Genomic DNA, 27423 nt, shown 5'->3' with positions numbered 1-27423 from the left:
CCAGACATTAAAAAGAAGATAGTCCTCTCCTCATTTTGCCATGATAACAGGAGCAGCTTTTGCTAATGGAATTGCTGCACGTAGAGGTATGCTAATACACTTTCACAGAAAAAACTTTAAATCTCCTAAGCACTGGGAATGCTGCAAGCAAATCATCTGTGTGTGTGTGTGTGTGATTGCAAAACAAGATACATTGCTCTCTTTCATGTATGTGTACACTTACCACTTCTTTTGATACTTGCTCTTGTTGAGCTCCAAATATCATATTTTCCCTTTGAATGCAGTTTCCCTGCTCTGTCCTGAGTAAGAGGGATGACTTATCTACCCGTTACATCAGCTGCTCCAGGTGGAGAGATAAACATGGGCCTGGGGAAAAAGCTTTGTCAGCTTTTGACAGAAAGATTAAATGCAAGGGGTTGCTGAACCTAAGGCAGTGCCAGTGCCCAACACATGAATCTCAGCAAACAATACAAATCCCTCCATTCCAGAGGCACCAGTAGCGTGAGAAATGTGTCCCACTTAACTGTGACAAACGGTCTGATCCCAAGGGGGAGCAAAGCTCAGTCAGTCCCAGTGCTTCTTATTGTTGCCAGCAGTATTGTTTGCACAGCCCCTCCTCTCTCAGCAGCTGGGCAGCAAGTCCCCCTTTTGGGGCTACATAAAAGCAGACAGTTGGTGCGAGCTATATCACCATGTGGGGGAGAGCAGTATTAATTCAGAGAGGGTTTAGGTCTTGCAAAGGGCAGGTTCAGCTTCTCCATCCAAGTTTGAATAGCATTAATGAAAAAGCATCATAACAGAAAATTTCTCCCCATGCTGGAAAAGGGCTGGTGAGATTTACTCTGGTAACTGTAAAGTGGTAACACCAGTCGCAACCACAGACACGTCAGCTCTGCCATTAGCTGAAACCTTCTGCTTTCCACTGCACAGACTTACAGGGTAGCATGGATCAGAATTCCTTTACATGTTTACACACGTGTTTTGGATACCACAGCTGGGAGAAGAAATGCAGAAGTTTAACACCCTGGCTCTAATTTACTCATCAGGTTCTGGGGCAGCCCTCACTGAGCAACACCACACCAGCAACTCGCTACATGGGTTGAGGCTGTTCCTTCCTCTGCCACCCATCCTGGTGATTCTAACTGCTCAGCAGAGACATGCTTTACCCTTTCACAGTCCCCTCATCACCCATCACCCCTGCACCAGCAGCCAGGTTTGAACTATACACACTACACTCTGTTGATGGTGCCTCCGGCAAGCAGGCAACACATGCATGCCTGCGTCCTTGGATTTGGTGATGATTTTTCCAGCACATGTGTCTCACTGGAGCACTGGAAGGATGCAAAGAAAGGAAAATCTGAAACAAACCTCCCATGACATGTTGATCAAAGCAGGAACATTCAGGGCTTTGGCTGTATTCACTGACACCACCTTGAGAAGGACTGAGGCTGCTTTGAGGATACAAGGGACACTTTGCTGCTGAGAACATGAGGGGAAAGATGCCATCTTTCAGTTCCACTGTCTGTGAAATTGTGCCTTCAGATACACATTTACAAAATGGAATGTGTTGCACCCCCACAAGTACTGAGGAAGCCTGCAAATGCATAAACAGTACTGAAAGAGGGATACTTTATTTTCACACCTACTCCAAATCTGCTGTTCTTTGTCCCAAACTGGTGTAAACTATCGCATGGGGATCAGAGAGCAGTCTGCCAGCATATCTTGAGCATTCATTTGATTTAGTCCTTCTAGGCGGCTCAGAGATGCACAGAAACATGCCATCTCTGGGCTTGAAGAAATAGTTTTGCCAAGAACCTAGCAAGCCCCAGTGAAGTAGCTTCAGGCTTCAGCTAAAGATCTTCCACGCCCCTTGCTGGAGAAACAGCGCCATAACAGAGCTCTGGACAGCAAAGAACGAAACCAGTGAAGTGGAGAAAAGCCAAGTACATAATGAATCTATATTCCCACGGATAGAGAGATCTCCTAAAACTCACTTCCAGTAGTAAAAAGTGAACAAATAACCCATGCAACTTAAACTGCAAAACAGCACAGGCCTGGTATATACTGGCACCACATGTCTGATGTAATACAGTGCATATTCTCCTGTTTTTAAAACCAGAATGACCACTTCAGAGGCTGTGGTACATGAGAAATCATAACAGATGTTCACATAGCATAGAGAAAGATGGCATAGAAGTGACTGTGTTGTAGTATAAAGATACTGGAAATAACTTCAAAATAATTAGCTAGTGTTAGTCCTGATAGCCATGTAGTGGTCCACTCTGAGATCTGCATTGCCACAGGCTGTTTCCATTGCTTGAGTAAGCCAGCTCCAGGCCAGCTCAGGAGCCTCCACGTGGCACCATCTGTAGTGCTGTGACTGTATCATGGAGAAACCCAAACCTTCTGAGCAGCTCTTGCACAGAGCCAGTTAAAAGCAGAAGAAGTGTAGAGAACAAATCAACTTGAGCAAAGACAAATGTAAGGTCTTGCACCTGGGAAAACGTAATCCTGGAATACAGCACAGGCTGAGATCTACCTGGGGTCTGTGGAAAAGGACCTGGTGTCCTGGGGGACAAGAAGCTCAATGCAGGTGAGCAGTGCAATGATGTGACATAGAAACCAATGGGATGCTAGGCTGCATCAGCAAGGGCATCACAAGCAGAGGTAAAGAAATCATCCCACACTACTCAGTGGTTGCCAGGCCACACCTGGAATACTGTGTTCAGTTTTGGTCCCCCATTATGCAAAAAAGATGTGGACAGGCTGGAGAGGGTCCAGAGAAGGACCATGAAGATGATCAAAGGACTGGGAAGCTTGCCATGTAAGGAAAGGTTTGTTCAGCCTTGAGAATATAAGGCTTAGGAGAGAGTTTATCACCATGTTCCAATATTTGAAGGGTGGGTACAAAAAGGATGGAGACTGCCTTTTTACAAGGAGTCACATGGTAAAGATGAGGGGTAATGGTACAAGTTACTCCTGGAGAAGTTCTGACTGGACACAAGAGGACAAATTTTTAACAATGAGAACAACCAGCCACCGGAATAATCTCCCCAAGGAATTGTTGGATTCCTCAATATTGAACAAATTAAAATTTCGGGGAGACAGGGTGCTGGACCATCTTGTCTAGGTCATGCTTTTGCCAGATGATCTTTGTATGATTCTATGATCCTCTGAACTTAAAAAGAGAAGTGATTTTGGGTTGCTTCAGTTACGTAGAAAAGGTTAATGCTGTATTAACATGACCCATATGCCCATGTGGAGAGTTGGAGCTCTGAGACTGCCATCCAGAAGACTTTGAGGTTGTTTGAGAGATTGGCAGTGCTGGGTGGACAGGGGTTTCATGGCATTCAGCATTACTGTGAGATGTGATACTTGTATTTCCACACCCCACACCTTCCTGTCAGGGCTTTTCTTTCCCCGCTCCTTCGCTCTACATTGTTCTCTCTCTGATACAGGCTGTTCCAATCTGAAAATACCTTCCCAACAATTCCATCTTGCTCTGCCTTGGTTTGGATCATCAGGGAGCTATCTTCCTCAAAAATGAGCTTTGGTATGAAAAATATGGAAAATTTCACATTTAGAGACACAGCTTTATTCAGAAACCAATTTGCACTTACTGATTTGTCAAAGGCAAAAGAAACAATGCTGTGCTTTGTGGGGAGAATACTACAATTTACTTGCTGTGTTTCACATGAAGAAGGAGCTCCATGGAAAGCCTTGTAAGATTCCCACTCTTAAGCTTCTGTTCCGCCTGCAGAGTCTCCATGAAAGCTGAAGAAAGATCAGTTTCAGGAAACCTTAAGAAAATCAGTTTTGTTTAAAATATTGGGGGGTTTTTAATTATTTGGCAAACATTTAATGTGTTCCTAATGGAGCATAAAGTGAGTGGACTCATCTTCTAACACTTCATTACCTCCTTTATGCTTTGTTTATTGGTAGTGATGGCAACTGAGTGGCCTAGAGGGAATTGGCATTTAAATTTCTGTAGCAGCCCAAAACAAAATTGTTTTTAATCTAGGTCGTGTAAAAATGAATGGCTAATTTTCATAGAAGCATAGAATGGCTTTCATAGAAGCATAGATGACCTTAAAGATCATCTAGTTCCAATCCCACTGCCATGGGCGGGGATACCTTCCCCTACAGCAGCTTACTTAGAGTCACATTCAACCTGCCCTCGAACACTCCCAGGGATGGGGCATCCGCAGCTTGTCTGAGCAACCTGTTGCCGTGTTTGTCTCTCAGCCCCGGAGGTGGCCGGGTCGCGGAGCCCCCGGGCCGCCCGGCAGAGGGCGGGGAGCGGCAGCCGGGCTGCTGGACATCCATCCCGCCCCGGGGACAGCAGGGTCAGCTGGGGAACAGGCAGCGCCGTCCCACGGGCAGGACTCGGAGCGCCGGGGCGAGCTGCGGCGGGGCTGGAGCCCGCCCGAGGGCGGCCCTGAAGGAGAGCGGCCCACGGCGGGTTGGCCAGGGCAGGGCGGAGCCGGCCCACGGCGGGTCGGCCAGGGCGGAGCGGGTCCATCGCGGGCCGGCCAGGGCAGGGCGGGTCCATCGCGGGCCGGCCAGGGCAGGGCGGGTCCATCGCGGGCCGGCCAGGGCGGAGCGGGTCCATCGCGGGCCGGCCAGGGCAGGGCGGGTCCATCGCGGGCCGGCCAGGGCAGGGCGGGTCCATCGCGGGCCGGCCAGGGCGGAGCGGGTCCATCGCGGGCCGGCCAGGGCGGAGCCGGCCCACGGCGGGTCCGCCACCGCACATGGCACGGCGAGCGTGCCCCGGCTCCTTCTCACCGGACAGCAACGTGATTTGAAGCCAATAGAGACTTCAAACCTGCCAGGGTTTGCGGGGCGGCTTGGGCATTCTCTGAGCTCGCCTTTAAAGCCTGGAAGACCCGCACGACAGGCGAAGGTGCCTATCTGCCCATATAGACCACCCAGCCAGAGGGAGTGTACACATGTACTGACTCGTTCACAAAGGAAATTGAGGGAGAAAAACACCCTCCAATTTACTTCTTCCTCGTACTGGAAGAGATCATGACACGAATGATATTCCAACAAGTCCGGAGGAAACTGTTAGTGAAAATTTAAAATGAAAACATTCTTAGCAGGAAAATTCGTGGAATCTACCCCATGTTTTAAAGCATTACTTTGCCCAGATGTTCTTACAACTGATCAAAATAAAAAAAATCCATTTCGGTGAATTTTTTTAAAATGTTGGATTGCTTTTAATCTTCCGACAGTAGAAGAGCAAAATCCAGAGCTTTTACTGATTTCCTTTTTAGTTTGTATGTATTTTTATTGAACTTGTTCTTAGAAACACTTTTGACACTTTGTAATAACTAAATGGCCTTTTAACTGAAGCTAAGCTTAAGGAAAGTAGCAATCAGCCTTTGGGGGAAGCTAAAGCTTTCACTGGGCAAACATATCATACTTTACCTCCACCTAAAAGATAAAGATTTCATCAAAAAAAGGAGAAGGCAGAGAAAATGAGAAAATAATCTTTCTTCATTAAAAAAGAAAAGTATTTTTTGATTTTTTGAAATCTCTTATCCGTGCAAGTCATACCCATGGAAACACTGTTTTCAGCTCAGTGGGCCTTTTTTGACGTATTTCTTCACCTTGAACACTTTTGATGTTCATGCTTTTAATAAAGTAATGTGTTGGCTTTGAAACTACCCTGCATCATGGTCATTGTTGTCACTTGTATTAGTCCTTTTTTTACATATATTAATGGAAGACGTAGAGACTATAAGATTACCCAAGTGCTAATCAAATGCAGAACACACACACAAAAAAGGGGTTCTTGACTTAACACACTTAACACACCTTAATCCTTAAGGGATTAGGCAGGAGACCTGGCAGACTGCAGAGTTTTTTCTCCTTACAGACCAGAAGATCTGGACAATCATTTTACTTTTTGTTTATTATTAGCTCCCAGTCACAATAATTTTCAGACTCTGATGCATCAGAACAACATGAAATGATTTGAACTGCAACAGAACAAGCAACAATTTACTTGGTATAAAAATATATTTTTTTTTTTCTCTAGGATTTCAAAACCACATGGAAGTATTTATTTGATGTAGATTAATTTAGTTACTTTAAAATTTTAATTCAGAGTTAAATTTGATCTACATGCCTCTAATTTGGAAGAGACAATCCTGAGATTTATAGATCATGTTCTCTTGATGTAGTGCCTGTAACATAATATGCCGGTGCAACAGTGAATGGCAGAGGCTCCGCCTGTGAAAATCTGCTGGAATTATTTGCTTTGGAGCTCTCTGCTCTGGTCGAGCATTTGTGTTGACTTCTTTTACAAAATAGCCTGCTAAGGACAACATCAGCTAGTGGGGAACTGTTGCACAGATTGTCTGTAACATACTGTGTTAGCATTTCTGGAACAGCAACACTCCTGCGCTCCCAGTAAAACGAAATAGTAATAAATGATGTGTGCAGGAGGCATTCCATATGGCTGTCTTAAAGTTGAACTGGAAGAGATGTCTGACAAGGGCCATCCTCTTGTAATGCAGAAGCATCATGAGAGCCTACCCCAGCCTTCCTCAGAGCAGCAGGGAGTAGCTGCAATTCCCTGGTAAGAAGAGTGGGTAGAGTCTCAAGATGCAGAGTCAGAGTCAACTGCAAGACTGAAGTGACAACCTCTTTAAAATTATGTCCCCTGCTCAGGAAATCTGGCTCCAGCTACTGCAATAGATAAACTGGTAATGAACGGACTTTCTAAGTATTTACACCTAACCTACTCAGTATTATACCAGAGAGTTAAATATAAAATTACTGATGATAAAATTCACAGGTGACATCAACATGAGCAAACGAGGGAAGAGAAGCTGGTGTGCTATCTGATCTGAGAGTGCTTCATGTCAGAAACAGGGGCCCATTCCCAGAAAGGGATTTTGCGGGCGGTGCCATGCATTGGCACTGCGGGCACAGGCCATTCCCAAGGAGTGATGGCACACCCTCTGGCTAACAGCAACACTTGAAAGGGTAAAAGGACACTTTCATGGGAAACTTGTAGTGTCCCTACACAACGATAGACGTGGTGATCCTGAAAGCATAGCTGTAAAGATATTTTTATATAAATATATATGTGTATTTTGGGTTAAATGGATCCTATATTGCCAGGGGCAGTTCAGACAACCGTGTCTTAAAAGGGATGTTGAAAAATTGAGCGGATTTCACAGGAAAAACAGGAAAACAATATAGGACTGGTAAAAATATCTTTTGTTGAGAAATTTAAAGAGACAAATTTGTTAACTTACTCAGAAAGAAATATTTTGAATTGACTAGATGACAGCATAGATAATATTTTCCTAGGGAGAAGATACCAAGAATGTATCTAAGCATAAAGAAAAGCAATAAAAAGAACCAGTTTCTAGAAGATGGATGCTGCCAAATTCTTACAGGGAATCCAAGCCCATGTTTATAATGAGGAGAGTGAGGACAATGGGAAAGAAATTCTTTATCTCTTGATTTCTGCACCTCAGAACTCAGTGTCTTTCTTAAAGACAGCTTTATAGTTAAGCACAAGTTATTTGGCTCAAGCCAGGGTAGCTGCTTGTGATATACAGAAGTGCACATTCCTATGGACTGCCAAAACATGTGACGGATGCCTAGAAACAAACCACTGAGTTTTGAAGTGCTTGTGAGCAGAGACATTCCTTGCTTTCCAGTCTTTGGGCCAACTACAGAGAGACCATTTCATATGGAAAAGCAGTTCTGGTTATTCATTAAAAACATACCAGCACAAATTCTCAGATCCTAGTGTTTGAGAAAGGTTTTGCATGTGCCTCCTCTAGTCCAAAAGATTTCAGGACTGGTCTTGGGCAAGGGATTAAATTTCTGTGTTTCTGGCTACAGTCTGACTGCTCATTCCTGCTGCCATCCCTGCAGCCCGAGGTATGGGCACCAATCTGGGTAAAAGGCAATCCACGTGCATGGATCAATACTACAATAACCAAGCAGCTTTCTTCTTTTTTTGGTGGATTATTTTTAACCCAGTTCAGCCTTCTTCCCCAGCTCAGGGCCTATGAACAGCCTTGTCAGCACAGCCAGGGCTGGGCAGCCATGGCAGCACCCACTCACCACAGAGCAGGAAATCCTAAAGGCAGCACTGCCTCGGAGGTGCAGATGCCAAGGCTGATTCCCTGGCTTGCTGCTGCCAAGGGAAAGGTCTGGCTTTCCCCCTCTCCCCCAACAGCACAGTCCCACCACCACCTCCTTTTGCTGATGTCGGCAATTGCTGGGTTAGGCATCCAGCTCAGAGTGAGCAGTCTGAGGGACTGTGACTGCTGGAGTGGTTCTACCTACCTGCTGCCATCACGGCATCTCTACCATCAGGCCATACCCTCAATTTCCCATACAGCTCTACAGCATTCCCAGGAAGGACTCCATACACTATTCTAAACCCCAGGCAGGATCATCCCTCCCTCCGCATTGTCCCTAACACTGCCTTTTCCTGCTCTCTTGCTAGCATCAGAGCTGCTGTGGCCACAGGGTGGGCAGGCTCAGCCCTTGAGGCAGTAGCACAACCGCCAAGCCTGGAGAAGAGAGCAAAGGGTAGAAGGTTGCATCCAGAAGTTTCTTGCTTACCAGTTGAACTCAGCAATATTCATCCATGGAGAACGGTTCATTAGGCTTAATCCAGTGAAACCCATAACTTCAAGGAGAGCACTGTATTGCTAAAGAATTCCTATTCTTCTACCAGTAACAGTGGAAGACTCATATAGCATGATGAGGAAAAACACCCAGCACTGCTGGGTGAAGGTCATCACCACTTCTATTGTACAGCAGAAATAAAAACACAAGCTGCAGCTCTGCACAGTTACGTGCTCTTCAAAGAGCTCTTCCCCCGCACCTCATTCGGAGCCTGTCCCACCCTGCTACAGTAATTTGTAACTATGGGCTTCTGGCCGAGTTTCCTTCTCAGCCATGCAATTTCCTTTTCTTTTGTGGGCCATTTTCAGATTTTCAAAGGGAAAAGTTTGTATTCCCTTCACTATCCAACAACCTATCAATGTGGAAGAGAAGCGTCCTTGATTTTGGTGTGGCTTATTACCAGAGTTTTTAATGCTAAAAGATGTTTAACAGCTAACGACACACTGAGTGAGAGCATCAGCACCATGGTCCTGCAAATTTGAATCTTTTCTGTTTGCAGGAGAAATGTTGTCTGTATAATAGCAGTAGGATTTTCCTTTCTGCTTGCAACCGAGTGACCTTTCCTGGAGGAAGATGAAGTTTGGCCCCAAGCAGCCAGTTTCTCAGAGCTTGGGAAGCAGATGCCAGCTTCTTTGTATTGATGTGGTTACGTAGGATGTTGACAATCTTAAATGAGAGAATATTCAGTAATGTCAAGGCTGCTGCTGTGTGCTACAACTTGCAGAAGAACCCAAATGCTTTTCTACCTTTCCTTAGGCACCCTGTTGAAGACAGCCAGACACCCCACCTCCAGCACATGTCCTGACTTCCACCCTCTTTGCAGTGTTGTGCCTGAGCCACTGGGTATTTTTAGGTAAGCTCATTCCACAAAATACATCCAGACTCTTCTGGTGCAGGGGTCAGTTTTTGCAGCTGACAGATGTACCTGCCAAATCCCAGCACTTTGTGCTCTGAAGACCATTTAAGTGTGGCTTTTGACAAGCTTGATTCAGTTTTATCCACTTTTGCAAGCATTATTTTTTATACCATTGGCTAAAAGTTCAGTGTCAGCAGAAGAACCTTTTTGCCTCTGCAGGAGAATATCCAGCATTTCATGGAGGAACAGATTTGACAGTATAATACTGGAAAGTCAACACCTAATTAGACAGTCATTCTGTCAACACCTAATCAGACAGTCATTCTGAAGTGATGTTGCCATTTGTAAAGTTTTATTCTGAGAGCCTGCAGACAGAGGAGATTTGCTGTGGGTGGTGGAGTGGGGGTTGAATGTACTCATTAAAAAAATTAATCCTATGTCTTCTTAATAAGTGAGGAGGCAGTTTGTTGAAGAAGGGAAGCCTTTTCAAGCCCCAAAGGTAACATTTTTGCAGAAAGAGTACACATTTGCACTGTCTTCCTTCCATAATTTGCTTCTAGATAAAAAAGATACAAAATCTTCTTTGTGGGGATTTTATCTCCTGATGTGATGGGTTGACCTTGGCTGGACACCAGGTGTCCACCAGAGCAGCTCTATCACTCCCCTCCTCAACTAGATAGTGGAGAGAGAATACAACTACTAAAAAGCTCATGGGTTGAAATGAGACAAGGAAAGATGACTCACCAATTACTGTCAAGGGCAAAACTGACCTAACTTGGGAAAATTAGCTTATTACCAATCAAATCAGAGAAGCATCATGGGAAATAAAAACTAAATATTAAAACACCTTCCCCCACCCCTCCCTTCTTCCTGGGCTGAATATTAGTCCTGAGTTTTTTAATTCCTCCCCTCCAGAAGTGCAGGGGGACAGGGAATGGGGGCTGTGGTCAGTTCATCCCACATTTTCTCTTCTGCTCCTTCCTCCTTAGGGGGGTGGACTCCTCACACTCTTCCTCTGCTTCTGCCTCCCACAGGCTCAAGTTCTTCACAAACTGCTCTTGTGCAGGTCCCCTGCAGGGCCACAAGTCCTGCCAACAAACATGCTCCCATGTGGGCTCTTCTCTCCACGGGTCCCCAGGAGCCTGCTTCCAGCGCGGGCTTCCCAAAGGGTCACAGCCTGACTTGAGCATCCACCTGCTCTGGGTTGGGGTCCTGCAGAAGGTAAAAGTAGATATCATCTACACCATGGACCACCATGGGCCGAAGGGCACACCCTGCCTCACCATGGTATTCTCCACCGGCTGCCAGGGAATCTCTGCTCTGGCACCTGGAACACCTCCTCCCCTCCTTCTTCAACTGACCATGGTGTCTGGAGAGCTGCTTCTCTCATATGATCTCACTCCTGTCTCTGGCTGCAATTGCTGTTGCAGTTTTTCCTTTCCTTTTGAAATGTGTTGCTACAGTGGTGCTTCCACAGTTGTTGATGGGCTCGGCCTTGGCCAGCAGTGAGTCCATCTTGGATCTGGCTGGAGTTGGCTCTGTTGGACATTGGGACAGCCTCTCACAGAAGACACCCCTGCGGCCTCCCCGCTACCCAAACCTTGCCACACAAACCCAACATACTTGACTATTAAACATATAAAGGCAACCGGCACACATTAAGACAAGGCAACTCCCTCAATAAATTAGCATGCCTGTGTTTACAAGAAGACATAATAGCTGTTATTTATATTGTACTTACATATTTAATTTTCTTTATAAATAAAAGCTTTATGCCTCCCTTTGAGCCTCCTCTTGCAGCCTTTGTCTACAATAGCTACAACTAAACTATTACTCCAAATTAGCCTGGCATTCAGTGTGCATTTGTATTACTCACATGATTTTTATTGGTTTTTTAATTATTATTTTTTCTCTTGGTTCATTCATCAATCATATTTACAAACCCATTGTTGCACTTATTGCCAGTTGAGTGTTCTCACACATTTCAGCACACAGACAGAAACTGCAAACTAGGGCAGCTCTATTAGGATCTCTAATATTTCTGAGGAGTCTGAAGGTGCTGACAGCTTATGGTCTTTCCAAGGCAAGTGCAAGTGCCTCAAAGTCCATCTATCTGCAATTACTGGAAGGGGTAAAATGACACCGCACGCTTTTCCTTTCAGAAGGAATCCTCTCCCCAGAGGTTAGAAATGGGGAACAAAAAGCGAACTACAGCTGGAGATCTGATGACTGATACTCACTTGAACTTCTGAATACTCATCTGTCCCACACTGGCTGCTTTTGCAAAGTGAGCTTGTTTTGAACCTGAGTTGATTACCTTCCTTGTTTTGCCAGACAATTTAAATTAAGTGATACATCAAGACCTAACCCTGAAGTTCTGCCACCTCACAAGGCTCAGTGAGAGCAGTGGAAGCAGCTCAAGGATGGCAGAAGCAGGCCTTGGTTTTGCTTGGGCTATGTACTTTTTTACTTTTTGTCCTCACTCAATTTTTCTATTCTTTGCACCAACTTTGTATAGTAGGCACTTCAGGGTGGAGAGTATCAAGAAAGAATTTATTTCTCAGGACTGCAGAAAACGCTGTTTCTCAGGGCTACAGAAAAAGGCAAGTAGTTCCAAGAATCCAAGCCGGCACATTGTCACCACAGCCATGCTTGCATACAAGTCCATTGTCAACCGAAGGAACTGGAAAATTGTGGCTATTTATCCTACCCTCTATTTTCCCCCCCCCCCCCCCGTTGTGCCTCTTTTGGCAAAGCAGCTGAAGAGTGTGCATTGTTTCAAATTTAATGCTTGCAGATGGTTTTATTTAGAATTTGTTTTATTGGTGAGACATGCTTCCTCTGTTTATTAAATTGTGCCTACTTTTTGTCATCCGTCATGTTGCTCACAATTTCTGCACAGAGCTGGAGGGTAGGGTTTGTTGTTACTGTTGCCGTTGGGTGGGTTACTGTTTTGGGGGGTAATTTGAAATATGATCAAGGTCCGAGCGCCAGGGAGACACCGCGTCTTCTCATTCACTTTTTTCCCGCAGAAGAGCATGAGGTTCCCGACGGGCGGGCAGAGGTGCGGGGTGCTGCCGGTGGGACAGGCGCCCGGCACGGAGCAACTCCGCCCCTGGTCCTGGCCGGCGGGGGAGCCCCGGGGCACGGCCGCTGGCGGGGGTCACGTCTGGCCGCCGTGCCCCGGAGGCGGGCGGCCCCGAGGGCGCGGGCGGGCGGCCGGGTCCCGCTCCGCGGAGCGCCGCGGCGGCTGCCGGGCGGCGGCAGGTGGTGGCCGCGACAGCGCCCGGGGGGAGCCCGGCGGCTCCTCCGGGACGGGCCCCCTCGGTCGGCGGCTCCCCCCTTGCGGTGCCCGCGGGCCGTCCGGGCGGGTTTTGTCCTCCAGAGCCCCCCCGAGCCCCCGGCCGGCCGCGGGGGCTGATCGCCGGCGGCTCCGCGCGGAACTCGCAGGCTCCGGAGCAGGAGGTGGGAACCGCGGGCGGTTTGGGCTTGCTCGGCGTCTTCTGCGCTTGGTTTTTGGTGGTTTTCCCTCCCCTGCTCTATGCGGCTTTTGGGGTTTGTTTTTTATTATTTTTTTTCCCCTCCTCTTTTCCCACCGCGGGTATTTGGAAGGAAAGCAGGAATGCCGCGGCCTCCAGAGAGCCTCGGCGGGCCGGGCCGGGCCGGGCCGGGCGGGCCGGCGGCGCCTCCCCCCGGTTCGGGGGGTCCCCGGGCTCGGCCCCCGAACGCCCCTCTCTTCCGTTCTCCATGTCATTTCCTGTGCTAATAAGATGGTGGTCACGGCCGGGAGGGAGGGAGCCGCCGCTGCCGCCTCCGCCGAGCCCGGCCCGGCCCCGGGAGCCGTCCTCGCCTGGGACTAGCCAGCGGGGCCGGCGGGGTGGGAGGGCGCAGCCAGCTGGGCTCCCCCCGCCCCTCCCGGGCGGAGCGGGCCCCCCGACGCCGAGGCGGGCTCCCCGCGCCCGCAGTGCCGAGGTGAGTCAGCCTCGCTGGTAGCCAAGGTGGCCACGAAAATGGCTGCGGAGCGCGGGGGGGGAGCCCGTCCCAGCCCGGGGGGGAGGTCCGGCCGGGGGGTGCCCGCAGCGAGCGGGACGGCGGCGGAGACCCACGGGCGCAGGTATCGCCTCCCCCCCCCCCCCCCCCCCCGCCCCGCTTTTCCCCCTCGGGGCGGGCTGCGCGGGGCCCGGCCTGTCCCCGCCGCTCCCGCCGCGCCGCTCCCGCCCGCGCCGCGGCTGCGCCCGCCCGGCCCCCCCGCCCCGCCCGCGGCCGCCAGCGGGGCCGGCGACTGACGCGGCCGGCGGCCAATGGCCGGCGGGGGCGGGCGGGCGCGCGCCGCTTTGGAACGCGGGGGCGGGGCGGCGCGGGGCGGCGGCGCCCGGGAACCCCGCGGGACACGGGGACACCGCGGCAGCGGGCACACAGCCTGCGGCATCGCCCGCGCCCCGTGCGCTGCGCCAGGGCAGAGTTGCCCTTGCGTCGCGCAGCCGGGATGCTCTCTCAACTCGCGCAGAAAACTCCAGCTGATATTCTGGGGCCTTTTCCCCTCTGTGGGTTTGGGGTGGTTTTTTTTAGTTACAAAACTTCTCAAACTTCTTTGCAAATGGTCCGATATCACTTGTCGTATTTCAGAGGGAAATGGAAGATGCCTCCAGAGTCCTCTTTCAGATCCCTGAAAAAAAAAAAAAAGCTGGCCCGTGGGCAAAACTGTTGGCTCAATGTTGCTTCCTCTTTTTCCTGTGATTAATGCCTCTCATTAGTGGGAGGAGAACTGGCAGAACCAGTTAAAAAAATACCTACCTAACCGTAAGATAGGATTGTTTTCCAGCACTGCAGGTGTGTGCAGAGGTTTGTTAGGCAGCAAAGGAGTCCCAGCCCCAAATATCCAGCAGCCCCTTGGATCCGGTCCTGCCAGCGAGGTTTAACCCCCTCTGAGTCTGGCGAAGCACAAGCTCGCAGCCTGGGTTGGGCTTCGCGTCCCCTAAATTTCCGTTTGTCTAATCACCAAGATTATAAGCAGTGAAAGTGGAAAGGGAAATGAATCTCCTGACTTTCTAATGAATTGTGTATAAACCCAACAACAGACAAGCATGCCTGATGAGGACACTGTACTTTTGCTTTTCAAGTGCGAGCTGCAATCAGAAACAAAAGTATTGAGATGATGGGTGTTTGCTTCTTGCAAGGAATGCTTGGACCAAAGGTGCTCCTGCTCTAGAAGGAGTAGTTTAGCACAGAGCTGAGTGATGTGGGGTTCTTAAAACACGTGCAGCCTGCAAAGAGTTCAAGTGTCAGGGCTATTGGTGTGGCCAAGGATTGTGTTAGCAAAGGAGGGGTTGGCTGCTGGAATCACTTACCGGGGAGGATTTGAGGTAGCCATGGGAGATGCCCAAGTTTGCCCTGGCTCTTGGCTAGATGCTGAATCGACTGATCTCTCTGCAGCATGGAGTAGCAGGACCAGGGGAAGTCGTCGTTCCCTCCTGCCCAGGAGTCAAGTCAAAGGCTGCAGCTCCTTTCCAGCTGTTTGTGGAGCATGAAGGAGGTCCTCAGGCTCCTGACTTAGTGCTGGCTTTGGTGCAGAGCTCTCTGGTTTTGGGATACATTGTTCCTCTAGCATCTTTGTGGACCATGCATGAAGCATGGTGCTTTCTGGGGCAGTTTATGGGGCATTCTCACTGTGAGCCTTATTGGTCACTGATAGCAATTACTTGCACTTTTTTAACAAGTAAAGGAGAGGATTATTGTGAAGGTAATACCTGATTTTAAATAATGAGGGCAAAAGCAAGAACTTCTTTGAAACCTGATTTTTCATGAACTGGTGCAAGGTCCATCTTATTGGGATGGGATGGGGGCAGCTTGTTGCTCGTATTCCTTGCTGGACAGTGAGGGAGCTGCTTGAAATTGGTAGGACCAGTGTAAAGGTTATGAGCACTGCACGAGGAGCCTGAAGCAGGAAGGCTCCTGCCCTGCAGCAGGCTGGCTTTGTGATCAGGGGGACTCAGGTAGTGTGCAGAGTGGAAGTTGCCACTCTGAGTCAGGAATCAAAGTATGTATATTGAGGAGAAATACCAGCCCAGGCAAGAGAGGTCTTTTGTCTTTTTATAGAGAGTGCCATGTACACTTTATCCTTCTGTGTTTTTTTTAATATTCTTTTTTCCTTTAGTAACTCCTTTCTCATGCTGGTTAATTCCCAAGCAGAATTGTGGGGTTTTAAGGGTTTTTCTTCCCCATGTCCATTTATGCAGGAGAAGTGCATGCTTTTACCTAGCTCTTTATTATTAATGTTGCTGTTAGTAGGGCCTGTCTCTTGCTGGTTCATCTATAAGTGCTACTAAACCATTCCCAGAGCTCTTAAAGTGCTGCCTAGTATTTGTGACATTTTGGTGTAGCATATTTAAAGTCATTATTGCCAATCCGGTGGTACGTGGATGTGAAAATTTGCACAGAGAAACTAAATGTATTCCCAAATACAAAATGGTTTGGGTTTGTTTTTTGTTTGATAATCAAATAATAATACTGTAGGTTAACTTGGGGACCTTTAGAACAAAGAAATAAGCTGCTAAAACTTGATCTGAAGATATAAGACTGGGTACCCGTGAGAAGTAATGACTGTTGTTCCCAGGGAGTGAGCGCAGGTGGGAACTTCTGATGCCTCGTCTGCACTGGGAACGTGTACCTGAGACCTGTGGTTTTCCTAAGTAAAGCCGAAGCAAGCAAACATCACTTGTATTCCTCAGTTTGCATTGCAGCTTTCTGGCCTTTCAAGAAATCTGGAGTCAGCTGGATGCACATCAGGGTTTGCTTGATGTATCTCCTTGTGTCAGTGCTGAGTTGTCTGATCTGTTCTCTCACCTGAGCAGAGACCCTTCAGACTCCGGGGCTGAGAGCTGCTTGAGGCACAGGCGTGGCCGATGAAGGGGAATCAGCACATGCAATATCCGCTGGCATTGAGCAAGTGGCAGAATTCCTGCTGGCCTGCAACTGGGCAGCCCTGCTGTGGGATGCTGGCTTTGCTGCTTCACGTTTCACCCCTTCTCGTGCCTGTGGCATTTCTCATTGTAAGCACGTCAGCACTCCTGCCTGAGGGTCTCTTGTAGTGGGTGAAGTTTCTTGGACCAGAGCTCTTGTGCAGCTGCAGACAGTTTTAATGCCTCCTCTTGCAGTGACCCCTCTGCAGTAGTGGAGTAAAGAAGGCTTTAATTTCACAGGGTTTTCTGTTCTCCCTGTGACCTCTTCTCTGCTACCAAAGGTGTTTTTAAATAAAGCCTCTAGAGCCATGTTCCTTCTAAAGCTACATAGTAAAATGTGGCTTTTCAGGAATTCCTGCTAGTTAAACTTGTCTGTGCAAGTGGATTCCAGTAGCAAGTCCAACCACCCTAAGAAAAGCAGAGGACAAGGTGAGAGGTTCGTGTTGCTCTGTATGGCATCTTTGGAAAGAAGATGAGGGAAAAGTGCTTTGGAAAGAGAAGAATTTTGCACGTACAAGAGGCCAAAGAGCAATGGGAAACAGAGCAGTCCTGTGGCATCTTTGAAAGGTGGGAGCAGCTGAGGTGGATGGAGAAGATGATAAGGAGGGCAACGCAAGTATCCCATGTCAGAGAAGTTTTTCTTTATAATGTCCACCACATGAGGGACAATAGTGATAGAAAAGACAGAGAGAATTGAGAGCAAAAAAGCAGAGATGAAGGAGTAAATTTTGACTTGGCAACTAGAATCACATTTTCCATGTGTTTTTTTAGAAGTTGGTCACTGTCCTCAGCACATAGGCTTTGAAGTTCAGCTGGAAGTGAAGGTGGTACTAGCACAGGCATTTTTCCAACTTCCATCCCAAGCTCTTCACAAAAGTGCAAGAACATATGTTTCTGCAGAGAGACAGTCAAGCACTTAGAAATACTGTCACTTAAAGCTTTGCTATTGTGTTTCTTGGTCATTGCTCCCTTTGTGAGGGCAGGATAGCTTGTATCCTTCAGAGCTGTTGCTGAAAGGCGGCTTCTGTCTGCAAGGCTGGGAGGCAGTACTCTGGCAGTACTCTGGCTCAGAACAGTTTCTCTACAGTCAGAAGGTAAAAGCATTATACATATAATTTAAGGTTAAGCTGCAGAAACTGGCAGCCTCCAGCAGTCAATCAGTAATGCGTACTGCAGAACTGTTTCAGTGCAGTCCTTCGCTCATGGACAGCCGTCAGTAAGGGGCCCATCAGAAGGGTCAGTCATAAGCCAAGTTGTCCAATTTGAGCATGCTCTGATAAATGGCTTCTTTCTCTGACCCCTTTCTTCTCTCTTCCTTAGGCTTTGGCTTTTCAGCAAGGCTAGTTTTCCTTCACCTGTAGTGACTTGTCCCGGAGGAGGGACTGCTGTTCTAAAGCCTTGGCATCAAGCCCTACTGGGGCTGCCACTGCCGGCACTCACCTTGCTGCCTGTGCTGCTGTCAGCTGGGGCTGGCTCCTGCCCATGGAAGCCTGGCTGTGGGTAGTGGGGGAGATGTATAAGGACAGGGTGGTAAAAGTTCATGGGAGGTGATGTGGGGGATTATCTCACGTGGCAGCTCTAGGGTTGCTGTAATTAGCTTCCCTGAGAGCCAGCAGAGCTCCTGCCTTGCTCACTGGGGAGCTGAGGCACTGAGCATCCTGTGCTGGTCCCCAAGCCAGGTCATCTCTGTGGGCTGCAGAGCACTGGCTCCAGGCTCCTGACTATGGATCAGGGCGTCTGGGGTGCACAGCTGCAATGGTCCCGGACTAACACCCTTTCAGAGTGTTTCAGAGTGTTGAAGGCTGCTAATTGGAGCTGATATTGGTCAGGACCATCAGTCATTTGCAGGCTGATAATCAATATGAAATATTTTTCAGTACATTCTGGTTTTAGTACAATGAAGCTTTATTTTGAAAATGTATCATATAAACTGCACCATAATATGCTGGGTGGAGTTAAATGTGGTCCTTCAACTACAGACTCAAACTAAGTGTTCACAGCATCTTCCTTGAAAGATGTCCTAAGTTTGACTGGAACTACCTTTCCACTCCCAGTATGTTCCTCTACACCTTTCATTTGTATAAACCTTGACTTCCTCATGTCTGTGTATACCAAGGAGGTTTGCTGTTGTTTGGGTTTATAAATTTCTTTTCTTCTGATGCTGCTGGAGTACTTCATGTGGTCTGCTGCTTTCTTTGAATTGGAGACTCCTTGCTTGGAAACGCTAATGAGAATGCTAAATACGCCACAATTTGCAGAGTCCATTCTTTTTATCCATTCAGGGGAAATTACTGAAAACACTTGGAAACTGGCTGAAGAAAAAATCAGTGCTGATGACACAGAAACATACTTTCATGAACAATAGAATATGTTCTATAGTTGTCATTTTTCACACCTAGGCTTGCTGGTTATCTTTTCCAAGATCAAATTAGTTCAGTCTTTTGAACTAATAGATGAAGAAGAGTAGATGCTTTTGAATTGCTGATTTTGAAGAATAGATACTTTTAAATTGCTGATTTTCTCTTCCTTTTCTGATTGCAAAGAGAACATTCTTATGTATGGTGCGTTTGTAAGTTGCTTAGTTCCTTGAAAATTCTACCTCAAGTAGTGAAGGGCCGCTGTGTGGGTGTAGAGCTGTCTGACCCTTAGCACAAAGTCCCACCAACTAATGCTGCATTGCTGGTGCAGAGGTGGTACCTCCAGAACTGTGGATCCGCTGATTGTATCTCCTGGACGTGTTGAGAGCTAGCACTGGCTAAATCAGATGCTAACATAGCCTTTCTAGGCGTAATGGAGTTAAGTGGTGATTGCCTGGGTGTTTTTTTTTAACCAGGTCTCATTCCTAGTCAGGTATTGAGATGTTGCTTTTGAATTCTTCTAGGATAGTTGGTGAACATTTGTAGTCCCTTAGTGACTTGCACATGTGAAGTCACTCTGACATGCTCCCTCTGCTTTTTGGACTGGAATTGAATGAGTTCATGGGCTCTTTCCATGCTTCTGCTAATCAATGTTTTAAAAATGTCCATAGTGAAAAGGACCAGATATTTCTGTGCGGCCCAATACCTTTATGTAGAGGATGCACTTGAGGTTGCACGTATGGACCAGAAGTGCTTGGCCCCCGCTGGAAAACTTTTTCTAGTTAGCTGTGTTAGGATATACAGGGTCTGAACACCCCTCTCTCAGTATGGAAGAGAATGTGCAGATCAAATTGTGGTGGTGGTGAATTCAGCACACGGATATCTGGTTTCTTGGCAGATCCGACGCTGGGAGTATCTGGACTGCTGCCTGCCCCAAGGAAAAGGGGGTCGGTGTGACCCATGCTCAACCACTACTCATCCAAGCCATGTAACATGAGTCCCTAACCTGTAGACAGATTTACCAGTTCTGAATAATGTCTGTTGTGCTGTGAGATCTTATCTTCCTAATGGCCTGCAAGAGGGTACAAATGAGGAGAAATAAATACTGCTCTTGCTTTTGCTTCCTCTGCATTTTGTGGAACAGTTGATGTGTTCTCATTTTGCCTGCTGTGTTTGTTAGTGCTTTTAAAGGACTGAGCGAGTTTGTCAGAATTTTGGGAACAAGTGAAAGTAAGATCTGCTCCTACCTTCTCATTTTCTCTCACGTACTCCTTTCCTTTTTGCTGAACAAGTAAAAAGAAAGGAGCTGCCTGCCGTGTCCTGAAGTCCGAGCAGAGTGAAACCACTGTAACAAGCGTAGGGGAACTGTCCTGTAACATCCTTCCACAGAAACAGGCACCAACTTGATAAATGGTGCCAAAGCAGGATGTTAGCTTTATTTTACATCTGTTCCCATAGGTCCCAATTGGAATAGGGATTCCCCAGCACCTGAGACTGCCTGCCTAGAGGTATTGGTACTCCAGAGGCTTTACAATTTTACATTTGATTCCTAAAGCTTTTGAGTTGGGTGGTGGGAATGGGCATTGTTCAATAACCAGGTGCCTTCTGGAAGTCTGGAGGTATCTTGGAGGAGTGGAAGTTCCACATCTGCCTTCGGGATAAAGAGCTTTGGGTTGCGATTTGTAAGTAATACAAGTCTGATCAAAAAACTTTCTATCATGTGACTGTATCAAGAGTGAAGTCTTGTTTTGTGATTCCTGACAGAATTTAGCAGCAGTCTTACAAAAAATCATTGATGTATGTTTAGGCGGACCAGCAATTCATTTTTGTTGTTGAGTGTGTCGTTGGCTTTGTGCAGGAAAAGGGAGCTCTGGCAAAATGCGCTGAGTTTTCTGACTCGGTGGGGCAGTTTGATTTTAGTGCATAGCTTGGCTGTGTCTCAGATGTCTGCAAGCCTGTCCATCCAGTTTGGTCTTCTGACACCACTAAACATTCACCAGTGGAACAAAAAGACACCATACTGCAGGTAATCTTTCTTTTTTAAAGAAAGGAAAAGCTGGAACTTCTGGAAAAGTGTTGAGTGAAAGGCCGTCTTGCTAGAAGATGGATATGCTTTCAGAGGGGCTAATTTTGACACTAAGGAAATATACGTAGAGCTGATTGCTGGCCAAGTGCCAGTCACTGAAGGGCACCAGAGGCTGAAATGCCAGGCAGTGCTGGTAGTGCTGGCACTTCAGCCCATGACGGTTGGGTTGCATGAATTATCTCTCTGCCTTCCAGCTAATTTTATCCTGTTGATTTTTCATGAATCATTTCCCATCTCTGTGGGTTAGAAATTAAAGTGGAAGTTTGCTAGCCAGAATAGCCACATCTGCTATTTAGAAACTAGTGTCTGGGGTTTGCTTCCTGGCCACCCCCACGCCTTCCCTTCCCTTTCCCTTTTTACCTCCATCGTTGTTCAAATACATGAATCACTAGTGTTGCTCACCCACAAAAACTTTTAGGCTGACCAGCCTGCACAGGTGCAGGTGTCTTCTGGGTGCATGTGACCTCACTGTGGGCAATGGGGGTGGCAGGCAGGTGCTCAGTGCTATGTGGCAGGGTCCCAGGTGCACAGTGAAGCTGGCAGGACATGACTAGGGCATCTTGAGTTTCCTGCACATGCCTTATAAAACATTAAGGGCACTCTAGTGTCTTTTCCCTCTCCCAACACAGCAGAAGAGCAGGAATGTGACAGTGGCCCAGCCTGTAGTGTGCCTACCAAACACTTCCTCACTCCAGCTTTTTTGTCTGTCCATGAATGAGAGTAAAAGGTCATTTGGGCAGTAAATTCACATCTCTGCTTCCCTTTGTTGAGCTGTGTGCCCTTGGCTGCCGTTGCGGCTGGCATCCAGGCCAGCAGCAAGGGAAGGATAAGTTCATTATCCAGAAGTTGAGTGCTGCAAGCAGGGATCCAGGGACCCATATGGGAGCTGCCTAGCATGGGGTCCTGTTGGTGAGCAGAGTTTTGCTGGCAGCTGTGCTAAGGAAAAAAGTACATTCCCTTGAAATATAGTGAGCACTAGATGAATGAGAGGAGGTCTCTAGCTTCTCATGTTCATTTTTAATCAGTCTTGGTGGATCACAGCAAATGCAGGAGACTGAGTGCTTGTGTTGGGACAGTTTCGAAAATTGCCAAGTGGGTGGCCCAGAAAAATACAGGCTGGGTAGCATGACATCAATCCTGGGTAAATATAAAATTATTTATGCCTGAAAATTGTTGTCATGAAAAGTGTCTTGTACTCCTTGAAAAGGTCTGATTTTGTTCTTTGAGAACATTACCTTTGGCTTAAAGAGAGATCTCTGTATATGATATATATTTACATATAAAAGGCAGTTAACTCAGAGTATGAGAACCGAGTAAATATCCAATGCCAGAGAGTATCAATAAAATATAAGTGGCTTAGGAAGTGAGGGTAGTGATTGATAGAGAGCCAGCATCCAATAAATAAACTGAAGTGGCAGTATAAACAGTAAGGAGGTTGAAGGATACTCTAAGCTAAAGGACAGTACTAGCACACTAATAAATCAACTGGTTGAGGATTAACTTCAGGATGAACGTAGAAAATATCTTTTCAGCATCAAAAGATCACAGTTCTGGCATTGCCACCTTAGATGAGGGGAGTAAATAATCCAGCTATTTTAAGCTAGAGCTTGATCATTTTACAGAAGAGTCTTTGCAACATGATATGTGGAGCTACGTTTTCAAAGAAGTAGACTTGATGACCCTTCTCTTCAGATAAGGGGAAGGGAGAAGCCAGATCTGACTGACACTTAATCAGTGATGCAGAAGAAGACATGACTCATCACTGGCAAAATGTGTAGATGAAACATGTTTGCTGAATTGTAGCTGTTGATAGGGGCAGGACGGTGTAATGCAGTTTGTTAGGTAAATGAGGGTATTGAAACCAAATCATTTTCATGCAGACAAGTGGAGATTTATGAACCTGGAAAGGCATGTCCTGAACGTGATCTGTGAAGGCAGGCTTGTGTCCTGAGCAGTCCCGTGTGAGAGCATGGGGGTCAGAATGGGCAGGCGGCTCTGGGGAGCTTTCTGTGCCAGGTTCTAGCTGGAAAAGACAACCATGATTTTGGACACAAACAGGGTGGTAATGAATCAGGGTGAGGAGGTTGTTTTATGTCTGTAAACCTTATATTTACTTCAGACTCAGTCTTACATCAGTGTGGCTTTCTTGTGCCAGCGTCTTGAAGTAATGTCGAGAAAATTGGATGAGTTACACAGAAGAATGATGAAAATTGTTGGAAAGCTAAAAAGATACTGCATGGGTGCATAGCCAAGGCGCTGCTATGTATGTGGTTTTATTCAGTGCCTATCACTATTGCTATCCAAACACCTTTCAGTAGTGCCTTAAGGAAGAAGGCTTACAGCTGCACTTAGTTGTACTCCTATTCTGTCCTTAGGGAGAAAAATGGTGAAATAACATCTAGTTTTAGTACTGGGGGTTTGTGTATGTTTGTTTTAACTTTATAAATGTAAGTATATATTTATGTTGAAGCCAAAGGCAAAGAAGGGCAACTGGCAGTTCTGACCAAAGATGGTGAGGTTTATTACAGCCATTAACCTGGGAAGCAATTCTTTCCAGTTGCTCAAAGCGGTGTCCCAGCATGCCGGGTATTTCAGCCTTTCCCATCAGGTTCCAGGGCCCTTTGAAAGAACTGCTGCCTGGTGCCCAGAACCAGGGAGAGTCACACATGACTTGTCTATGATGGGGATTAACAACTGAGATGAACTCATGAAATGTTGGCTTCTCTTCTCATGCTAATCTCAGATGGAGTTTTTGTCCTGTTTGTAGGCTAAAAGTAAAGGAGTGGGATGTACAGGGTGTCAGTCAGATTGTCCTGATTCTCATTTCTACCCTTAAACTGTGAACCTGCGAGATCAATGCAGGGAGCTGAGTACAGCAAAAATGAGACATTTCCATATATTTTAAAAATGCAAGCCGCTTACCTAATCCTTTCAGCTGCAGTAAGTACCTGCCTTGGTTCTGTGGCATGTTGCACTGTTCCAGAAGCTTTTAGGCTGCATGGGAGCTTTACGTTGTCAGCATCCTGCTTGTTTGAGTCCTTACTCAACACTTAACATAGAAGTTGCATCATGTAATACCTGCTTTGAATAGGCTCGTGCTGATCCATAACAGCACATGGACCAGCACGTGGATCCTCTTTCTGCTGTGAGATCAACAAAGGGCAAATGCTTCCAACTGACCGTAATATGGAATTTTGTGACAAATCCTGTAGAGCATCTTCTCTAGAAGCCATCATAAAGCAAACTTAAGACTGGTTCAGGAGTTATTTCAGAGGTTTTCTGTCTTCTTCTCCCTCTGAAACACGTCTGTCATGAAGTAGATCATGGGGGGTTTTGATAACATGTTTTGCCAATGAACCATGTAAGAGTGACTGTGAATCTCGCATCCATTTGAGATTACAGGAGGAGTTCCAGGTTGGCAAACTGGAATTTCCCTGTTCCTAACTTGTCTGCAGTCAGGATGGCAGTGGGAATTTGGTGTTGTGGTGCCCCATCCTGTTTGTCATGTCAGTTGCTGGTCTTGGGCAGGTTAAAACCACTGGCAACTCTCAGCCCTCCCTGCTGTAAAATAGGTTGAAGTCTTGTGGTTTTGAAGCTTGCTCTCCAGGCTTCTTCAGAAAGCTGCAGAAAAACTGGTGGTGTTTCCAGGTATCTTTCTTGTAGTCCTGACCTTCTTCAGTGTTTTTAGAATTTGAAACTCAAAAAAAGTATTTCATACTTCTGGTGGATTTATGGCTCCTCGGTATAGTGGGGTAATTGACAATGAGTTAAACAAGTCCTAGTCACAGCCAATGGCTGCTCAAATCCTGCCTCATGCATGACCTATAATTCTCACTAATTGAGTTTGAATTTGTGACGGCTTCAGCTTGTTGCCAGGTGTGCTGGCTGCATTCAGCCTTGCTCTGTGGCCATCAGAGAAGAGCCTGAGCCTCACAGCAGGCTGGGAGGCAGGTCACGGGGTCTTGCCCTGCTGCCACCCACCTTTGCTGTGCCAGGACGCTGCTCTGCTGCACCCCAGGTGGAGGACAGCTTCACTCACAGAAATGTTGTACTTTTGTGGGGAAAGTGCTGTGGCAACTGTGTAGGCAAAAGCAATTTTCCCCGTGGAGCATTGGCTTATATCTGGCTGTAGACAGTGGTCCTCCTCTGAGCAAACTGGTTCTCCCTGTTACTTTGTGGGATCTTTGCTCTTTCAGAGTTTGCACTGGCTGCAAGCATGAGCTGCATAGCCAGCTGGTGCTTCATAAAGTGGCCTGAAGTGGTTGGTATGGCCGAGGACCTTGGTAAGTGCATTCACCTCAAGGAGAGTGGTCAGCCTGGGTCTTCCATGGCTGTATGGGGGGGGAGCTCAGAGCCTTGAATGCTGCGCTTTATTCCCTGTTGTCAGCTCGTCAGTAGCTGACTGTTCTGGATTACTATTTCTGATATTAATATGCAACTGTGGAAAAAGCATATGAACTTATGCCCATCTTTCACCATGGGCCTGCACTTTAAAACATGGTGCGAGCTAAGCAAGATCTGCCTTAAAAGAAGAGGGGATGACCTGCAGAAGGGCAGCAGTGAGAAGCTGAGTGAAGGAGCTGTGTGCTGAGGAGGGAATGGATTCCTATATGGCTGTTTCACATGAAAGAATGTCCCAGTCTGGGAAACCTGCCAGTAAAATGTAAAATTAAAGCTCTGTTTTGGAGGCTGATCCATGCAGATAAGGGTCTGTGACTGTTAACTAATAACTACAAGAGGGGCAGTGATAACGGCGGCATGCTTGAGGACAGGAATCCACAGGTTCGTTCATGTTTAACCCCATTTGGAGGTTTTTTCCTGCATTAGAGATTAATAGCTCAGATGTTCTAGTGTTTTCTAATTCCCTGATTTTGAGCAATATGGCAAAGCCACTGGAGATCTTAACATGTGTCATGCAGAAATGTGACAGGTCCTTGCCTACTTTGTAAAGAAAACAGGAGAGGTTATGTGGCACTGCTGTGAACATGGGGATGTTCCAGGCATGCCTCTTGGGATTTGTAGCAGTCATGCTGGTGTCCTGGTTTTGCTGAGGACCACTGTGCACAATTGCCTTTGCTGTTCAAAGTGCTTGATGTTGTGTGCAAACAGCACCTGGATCATCACAGCATCCCTCTCACCGAGGGATTGTCCTCGCTGATGTGATGCGAGGACGTTGCAGTAGGCTGTGTGCCCACTGAGCACTGGGAGGGCTGAATGTCCTGGTGGGCATGGGACATACACAGGTGAGACCAGCTACCCCCTGGGAATACCCTCAGCAGTAACCAAGGAGCCTGCTCTGCTTATGCTTACATGGTGCTTCTCCACATCATCTGAAATCTTCAGAGGCTCTTCATATTTAGGTGCTAGAACAAACACAATTATGAAAATTGCCAAGAAAACCCCAAAACAATGAAGGGGAGGGAGTGAAAACTCCAGAATGTGAACTAGACTCTTGTAGCTGTGGAAAGCTAAAGGGGGAGGAGAAATGGCAAGAAAGAGAAACTAATGAGCAGTGAAATTACGAAAAATTAAACACCACTTTGAGTATGTCTGAAGCTAAAAGAGTTCTAAAAGCACAGTCATCTGCTGAGGTCTGGAATTGGAGAAATGTCATATGTTTCTTTTCTGGAAGAAAAGCTAGAAGATGGTACCAGTTACAGCAGCAGTGTAATGCTCTCTGTTGTAGCAGTAGCTTGGGAAATTACCAAATAGCAGCTACTACAGCAATACATTTTAAAGTTTGCTGTTCTGGCTAACTTGGATCCAGGGATTTTAAAAGGCCCGACTGAGCAGTGCTCTCTGGGCCATGAATGCAAATTTAAAAATAATTTTTTTAAAAAAGTATGCGTAATGAGTTAGACTTAAAAAAATGTTGTGTATTACTGATAAGCGAGTAGGCCAATTTCAAGTTTAACTGGGCAAATTAAACTAGGCTACCTGTGGTCTGATGTTTGCTTCCAGTAAAATAACGTAGTAGCTGATATGGATCGGATTGGTCCTGATTTAATGGGGTATTAGTTGTAATAATCAGCCTGTACAGGGTTTTTTTTAATTGTTCTTTTCTAACATAGTATGATTTTCTGGTGTTGCTATAATCTTACTTGATAAAGGTAAAACTGTTGGTAAGTCTAGCGTGTTTAATGCACTGAAGTTGTGCAACAAGTCATGGGAATAAATAGATGGGATGATTCAGTGTGTCACACACGCACTGTTGGAGCGAGTCCAGAGGAGGGAGGGCAGTGAAGATGATCAGAGGGCTGGAGTACCTCTCCTGTGAAGACAGGCTGAGAGATTTGGAATTGTTCAGCCTGGACAAGAGAGGCCTTCAGGGAGACCTGATTGCTGCCTTTCAGTACTTGAAGGGAGCTTATGAGATAGCTGGGGACAGACTTTTTAGCTGGGCCTGTGGCAATAGGACAAGGGGGACTGGCTTTAAGCTGAAAGAGGGTAGATTTAGATTAGATATTAGGAAAAATTTCTTTACTGTGAGGGTGGTGT

The 27423-nt window shown here is 46.9% G+C and overlaps 1 protein-coding gene across 5 annotated transcripts in view; it reads left to right on the top strand.

The window, feature by feature from the left end:
• Positions 1-12846: 12846 nt before the first annotated feature.
• Positions 12847-27423, top strand: part of PRDM11 (PR/SET domain 11) — a 49362-nt gene continuing 34785 nt past the window's right edge. Inside the window, exon 1 of one of the 5 annotated variants that reach the window (XM_032113124.1) lies at positions 12847-12988. Coding sequence is in view for 3 of the 5 variants with exons in the window: in XM_032113126.1 (XP_031969017.1) it covers positions 13271-13495 (225 nt within the window). In the remaining 2 variants the exon portion in view is untranslated. Of the gene's footprint in view, positions 12989-13246; positions 13496-13548; positions 13638-27423 lie in introns of those variants that run through there. The other 4 variants (XM_032113126.1, XM_032113123.1, XM_032113128.1 and 1 more) reach the window with 4 other exon arrangements.

The sequence above is a fragment of the Corvus moneduloides genome, chromosome 6 (genome assembly GCF_009650955.1).
Source record: "Corvus moneduloides isolate bCorMon1 chromosome 6, bCorMon1.pri, whole genome shotgun sequence".
Taxonomy (NCBI): Eukaryota; Metazoa; Chordata; class Aves; order Passeriformes; family Corvidae; genus Corvus; species Corvus moneduloides.
This window is presented reverse-complemented; position numbering and strand designations above follow the sequence as displayed.